Source organism: Falco naumanni, chromosome 10 (genome assembly GCF_017639655.2).
Source record: "Falco naumanni isolate bFalNau1 chromosome 10, bFalNau1.pat, whole genome shotgun sequence".
NCBI classification, from domain to species: domain Eukaryota; kingdom Metazoa; phylum Chordata; class Aves; order Falconiformes; family Falconidae; genus Falco; species Falco naumanni.
The window spans coordinates 20,506,949-20,512,952 of record NC_054063.1 but is presented as its reverse complement, the minus strand read 5'-3'; the positions used below and the strand labels follow the sequence as shown (position 1 = coordinate 20,512,952).

Genomic DNA, 6,004 nt, shown 5'->3' with positions numbered 1-6,004 from the left:
TGGTTTAATGATTTAAATAGTAATCACCGATGCTGTGATCCACACAGGATAAAGGGAATTTAAAAAAAACCCACACAGGGTAAACAAAAATAATAGAGCTGCCCCAAGAAAGGTGGCTGGGAGCCAGGGTCAGGCACCGTGGGGCGCTGGGGGTGCCAGACCAGCCAGGGGAGGGTGAGGGGGTATGCAGCAGGGCAGGAGGCTTGTGGGCTGCGTCCCCTCTAGCCACACACTGCCTGGTGGCTGTGAGAGCTTGTGGACGTGGCTATGGGTGGCAGGGATGGGTGGTGGCTGGGTTACGCTGGACCAGTGGGTTTTTTGAGCAGGGGGGCCACCAGCGATACCAAGGAGTTTCAACAAGCCCTTTGCCCACTGGTCACTTGTCCTCGTCGTTGCTCCCACTGAACTGGTAGGTGAAGAAGCCAGCAGACTCCTGGGCGAGCTTGGAGAGGTGGATGACGCCCGTGATGACCAGGGCAGCGAGCAGCAGCGGCAGCACCACGCTCCCCGCCAATGCCAGGGCGTTGTAGCACCTGGCCTTGGCACTGAAGCGCCGAGCAGCTTCCACGTCCCCGGCCGCTTTCCGGTCCCGCGCCTGCAACAGCCGAGAGACGGGCAGCAGTGCCTGGGCAGCCCGCAGCCCCCTGCCCTGCCTCCCCCCGCAGCCTGCAGTCTGGTCCCCTGGGCAGTGCCAAGGGGGTTGCTCTCCATCCGCCCCCGGCTGCCCACCAGCTCCCTGTGCTCCTGCCCCGCTCCGGCCCCGCTTGCTTTGCCGCTGAGATTTTCCTCCCTGCTTCTCTCATACCCTCGCTGGCTTCAGCCCCATTTTTCCACCCTGGTCCAGCCCGCTGGAGCTGCTCCTGCCAGAGGGCAGGTGGAGGGGCTGGGGGCATCTTGCTCCCCTAGCACCTTCTAGGCAGCAGCAGTTGGTCCTCTGGCAGCAGCAGGAGGCTGTGGTTATCCAGGGGGTCTCACAGCTTCATTAACAGGTGGCAGGAAAAGCGTGGGGGCTTTACCAAGAGATGGTGTCACCTGCAGCCAGCCTCTTGAGGATGTTGGGCTCTTGTCCCCCACCCCAGCCCTCCCAAGCAGCCATTTCAGACACTCTGTGTCTCCTTGGGAAGTCCATCCCTTGGCATCATCCCTGGGTGATCATCATCGGGGGGGCACAGGGAAGGCTCCCAGGTGACCCCGAACATTCAGCCTCGTTTCCCCACTCGGTGCCCGTACCTTGACGGAGAAGGCAAGCGCCACGAAGCCAAGGCAGCAGAAGTTCATGTAGATGGTGTTGAAGATGGACCAGATGAGGTGGTCGCGGGGCAGCGGGGAGGTGGTGGGAGATGGCTCCCGCTTGTGGGACGGCATGGGCAGGTAATCCTCCTGTGGGTAGGAGGTGTCCATGGCCACGGAGAGAGGCACCACGCAGCTCTCCGGCTCCACCAGCCTGGCTGTGGGAGTGAGGCAGGGCAGCCCCTTTATATAGTTCCTGTCTACGGCATGGCCTCATCTCCTCTATATATAAACCTGAGAAATTACAGCCCTCCCAGGGCTGTGGTCATCAGACGTCTTGGCTGGGAGCTAGGAGAAACAAACTTGGTTTTGGAGCCCACTGGCTTTTTATATCCAGCCTTCCTCCCGCGATGAGGAGCACTGACAGCTCCAGCGATGCTGAGCGCTCGGGGAGGACCATTGGGATGGAGCCATGGGGGGACTTTGAAACCAAGCGACCATCACCCCAAGAGGCCAATAAGTGACAGACCCTCGGTGCCAGGATCCCTCAGTGCCCTGGCCCACACCAGTACTTCCAGCCTAATCCCTCGGGGGGGGGCTTGGCTGGGAGGACCCCTTGTTACAGCACACTTGGGCTGCCAGATAATTAAATGTCAGCTCGGCAGGAGGTGGCTGGGGGCTCGCTCGGGCTGGGGGAGGAGAGCCGGACCCACTGTGTGGCCCGGGTCCCCCTTCCCAAAGCACCGAAGGAGCACGGGTGGCCCTCGGACTGTGGCTTTGCTGGGGACATCGGGTGTGGAGTGGTGTCAGGGGGCTGGACGTGGCATGAGGGAGTGGGGGTAAGGATGGGGAGCGAGGCAGGGATGGGGTGGTTTGAGGCAGGCTGGGGCAGAGTGGGGCAAGATGGGACAGGAAGATATGGGATTAAGGAGCCCTGACGTGGGGGCAGGCAGCAGGCAGGACGCCCAAGCCAGGCAGGGTGGTGGTGGGATGGGGGTGCCTTTCCCTTGGCCTTAATGGAGAAGATGAGCGTGATGAAGCCCAGGCAGAAGGGGTTGCAGAATGTGGTGCTGAAGAAGGAACAGAGCACAAAGCCCTGGGGGCTGGGGATGGGCTCTGGCTGAGCACAAGAGGTGATGGTGGGGATAAAGGCAGCGTGGGAGAACCCCTGCCCCGTTCCTGCCGTAGGGCTCTGTGTTGATGCTGATGGGCTGGGATGCTAGACGGCAGAGACAAAGTTCAACCCCCACTGCCGCTGCCGGCTGGGTGCTTCTGCCCGGCCCCGCTCCCACCTGCTCCCCCAGCCCCTGGAGATGTGATTTGTTCCCTGGGGATGCTCCTGACTGGGGCCAGGCAGAGTTAAGGGGATGCTCTTGGGGCAAGCGCTGGAGGGAGGGTGCAGGAAAGCAAAATGCTGGGGTTGCGGGTGGCTTTTGCACACCTTTAGGAAAGGGTCCGCAGGTCTGCGAGGCGAATGCAGGACCCTTCAGTTTGTGGGAGGCTTGCCCAGCTGGGCTGAGAGCAGCATGTGTTGGCTGATTGAGGAGGGGGGAAAGAGCTCCCAGCGGTGCACAGTGAGCCCACTCCCTGTGCCAGCCCAGATGGGCATCAAAGCCCTGCGGGGCAGTGATGTGCCGTGAGGGATTCGGGCAGAACAAGGCTGGATCCCGCTCCTGTGGGATTGGGGAGAAAGCAGGAGGAGGAGGAAGCGTGCAGGAGCAGCAGTGCTGCCAAGCCCCCGTGTACATGGTGCCAGCGCTGTAACAAAGCAGCCAAGAGCCTGGAAGGTCGGGACGGTGTTTTTGAGTGGGGATTTGGTGCCCTTTTAAAAACTTCTCAAGCCCCAGAGCTGGCAGGGGATGCTTGACCCATCGCCCCGCTGGCGGGCATGCTGGTGCCCGGCAGGCGGGCAGCACTGGCTGCAGCCAGGAGCACGTGCTCGTTGGCCTCTGTGGGGAGAACTGGCGGAATAAATGATTCAGTAGGAAGTCAGTGCCAGGGATCCTGCAACAAATAACTGTTGTGTTTTGCGGGTGGGATTTCTGACATCTTACTAATGAGCACAGCTTCTTGGCGGGAGCCTGATGTTCTTGGGGAGAGGGACAAAAAAAAAGGCTTTTTCCCCATCCTTGTGGGGCCCCAGTCCCGAGGAGCGGAGCCTGCTGAGGGTGAGGAGCGTGAAGGCTTCCAGCGAGCTGGGGAATGGGGATGCCAAGCCAACTGCATGCCTGAAGCTCTGCCAGATGGGCTGCAACCAGGGCTCTTGGCAGGGTCTTGCCGGGTTGCTTGGGGCGCTGGGAGGCCAAGTGCCTGTGCCGGCAGCCCCAGAGGTGCGAGGGTGACTGCCATCTTCCCAGCTAGCTCCAGCACCCCGGCACCGTGGTGGCTGTGCTGTGAAGGTTTGATGCTTGGCGTGGTGTCATCCTGGCGTGCAGCTCAGCCCAGTCACTTGTCCCCGGCCAACTGTGGGCGGCGGGACCCCCATGTTCCAGGGCCACAGCTGGGTTAGGATGCGTTACGCACAGGAATATTTGCTCTTGTAAGTCTATACATGGCGTCCCAGCTGCTCTCCTTGGTCGGCATGAATTTTCTGGGAGATGCTTCTGGCGTTCCAAAACCTGCCAGGGCTACTGGCAGGGCAGGGAGAGGCTGAGCCCCGGTGCTCCGGCCAGAGGCTGTGCCAGCCACCATGCCCAGCCCACGGCCTGCTGCTCCCTTTGCTGCAGAGGTGCAAAAATTGGGGGCAACAGCAGCTTAATATCCCCAGATGTGCATCTTCCACATCTGCTGGGAGAGCCTGCACAGAGACCCCCTTCGTCCTGGCCACCTCCTACTCCTCCTCCAGCTGGGGCAGCCCTGCAAGCCCCCCGCCGCCCCGGCTTGCTCGAGCTTTTGCTCTACGTGTTTGTCTAAATTGGGCTTAATTACAAGCTAATTAACCTTCCACATCCTTAAGGGAGCTGAGCGCGGAGAAATGCAAACCCGAGTGCTGGTGCCCTCTAGTCTTCCCAGCCGTGAACGTTACTTTTTTGTCTCTCATAACCGATTTCTGCCGTGTGTTTGCCCCAGCCCCGGGCCGCAGCGAGGAGGAGCTGCAGCCTCAGCTTGCGGAGCGGTGAAGGAGGCTGGAACGTGGAACGCTCCGCTATCCCGCCCGCTCTGCAGAGGGAGCAGCCGCCTGCGCATCGGTGCCGTGAGTTGTGGCCGGTCTCAGCCTGGCCCCGAGCCTCTCACCATCAGCGTAATTAAGCCTTTATTGTTAATTACTGGTAGGCTTTGCACTGGGTGAGACCTCGCGCTTGCAGACAGCCCCCAGGGTCCCAGCCCCGGCGGGGGGGGGCGGGGGGTCCCGCAGCCCCGGGGGGTGTCTCTGCCTCGGCGGGTCCCGCAGCCCCGAGTGGGGGATCCGTACCCCGGCGGGGGACCGGGGAGTCCCGCAGCCCCGGGGGGGGGTCCCTGCCCCGGCGGGGGGAGACCGGGGGGTACCACCCCGGCCCCGCGGACCGGCCCCGGCCCCGCAGACCCCGCCGCAGCCGCGCTGGAACGTACCATCCCCGCAGCGGGGGAGAGGGGTCGGGGGGCGGCCCTGCCGCGGCCCGCGTCACCTGCCCCGCCGGCCCCAGCGGCACGGAGAGACCTTACTCTCCCATCTCCGCCACCGTGGCGCCCTCCCGCCGTGTAGGGACCGGGACCGGGGCCGGGGCCGGGGCCATGATTCCCCCCCACCCCAGCATGGCCTGGCCCGCGGAGCCTCGCGGGGCTGCCGGCCCGTTGGCTTGGAGACGCGCGGCGCCTCCGCAGGCTCCACCCCCGCGGGGCCCCCATTGGCGCCGGTCCCAGGCCTGGCGCCCCGCGATTGGCCGGCGGTGCCGCCGCTCTGGATGAGGGGGCGTGGCCCCAGCGCCGCCGGGGCGGGTCCGTCCCGCAGCGCCCCCCCCCGTCCCGCCGCGGCTCCGCTCATTCATTCCCCCACCCGCGGGTGCCGGGGCGGCGGCGATGCACCGGGCAGCCGGGGGGCACGGCGCCGAGCCGCCCCGCTGCCCTCGCAGCCGGCCCGTAGCGAGCGGGCTGGGCGGGCGGGGGGCCCGATGGGCCGGGGCTAGGCCGGCGGCGGGGGGGGGCGATGCGGGCGGCAGTATGCCGCGGCTCCCGGTGAAGAAGCTCCGGAAGCAGCTGAAGCTGCTGCTGCTGCTAGTGCTGCTCACCTTCGCCGTCTGGTTCACCTACCTCCACATCAGCCTGGTGCGCCAGGGCCGCGCCCTGCGCCTCCCCTTCGCCTACGGTAGAGGTAACGGGGGGGGGGGGGGTGTCGGGTAGGGGCACCCCCCCTTCAGCCGGGGGCAGCACCGGGGGGACCCCCTCGGCTGCCATCACCGTGCCATGCGAGGCTTCGCTGGGGTTTGGGGGTCCGGTCCCACCCAAAAGGGCGGTGCGTGCCACCCACTGTGCTGGGCTCCCAGGGCATCCCCTTTCCACGGGGGGGACCCCCACGGGGGGGACCTGCATCGCCCGGGCGGGTTTGGGGGGAGTGGGACCCCACCGCGGGCACTGCGCCCTGGTGCTGCACCTGCAGGGACTGGGGGAGACCCAGAAGGGACCCCAAACCCAGCCGGGGGGCTTCGTTCCCCCGGCTCTGTCCTCATTTTTCCGCCGGCGCTTTGGCTGCGATGACAAAGAAGGCCATTTATAGCTGCCTGTCGCTGCCTGGAAGGGGCGAACCCAGCCCTCCCATCCTTGCCCGACACTTTCTCAGCCTGTGCTTCTCTGGGAAAAA

The 6,004-nt window shown here is 64.8% G+C and overlaps 2 protein-coding genes across 3 annotated transcripts in view; one reads left to right on the top strand and one right to left on the bottom strand.

Moving 5' to 3' along the window:
• On the bottom strand, positions 1–1,445 carry IFITM5 (interferon induced transmembrane protein 5). The gene is made up of 2 exons (XM_040609087.1): positions 1,231–1,445; positions 1–595 (listed from the first exon to the last, which is right to left on the bottom strand). The coding sequence occupies exons 1-2, from the start codon at positions 1,399–1,401 to the stop codon at positions 377–379; spliced, it is 390 nt and encodes a 129-aa protein (XP_040465021.1). The 5' UTR covers positions 1,402–1,445; the 3' UTR covers positions 1–376.
• A 3,715-nt stretch (positions 1,446–5,160) lies between these two features.
• The window catches only part of B4GALNT4 (beta-1,4-N-acetyl-galactosaminyltransferase 4), a 33,093-nt gene continuing 32,249 nt past the window's right edge, over positions 5,161–6,004 (top strand). For both annotated transcript variants that reach the window (XR_005829964.1, XM_040609158.1), the window contains exon 1: positions 5,161–5,518. Coding sequence is in view for 1 of the 2 variants with exons in the window: in XM_040609158.1 (XP_040465092.1) it covers positions 5,227–5,518 (292 nt within the window). In the remaining variant the exon portion in view is untranslated. The remainder of the gene's footprint in view (positions 5,519–6,004) is intronic.

Bases quoted from the DNA above. Each gene is read 5' to 3' on its own strand.
- IFITM5 (XM_040609087.1), bottom strand. From the start codon at position 1,401: ATGGACACCTCCTACCCACAGGAGGATTACCTGCCCATGCCGTCCCAC. The intron at 596-1,230 runs GTACGGGCACCG...CGGCTGTTGCAG, and splicing joins CGCTTGCCTTCTCCGTCAAG to GCGCGGGACCGGAAAGCGGC.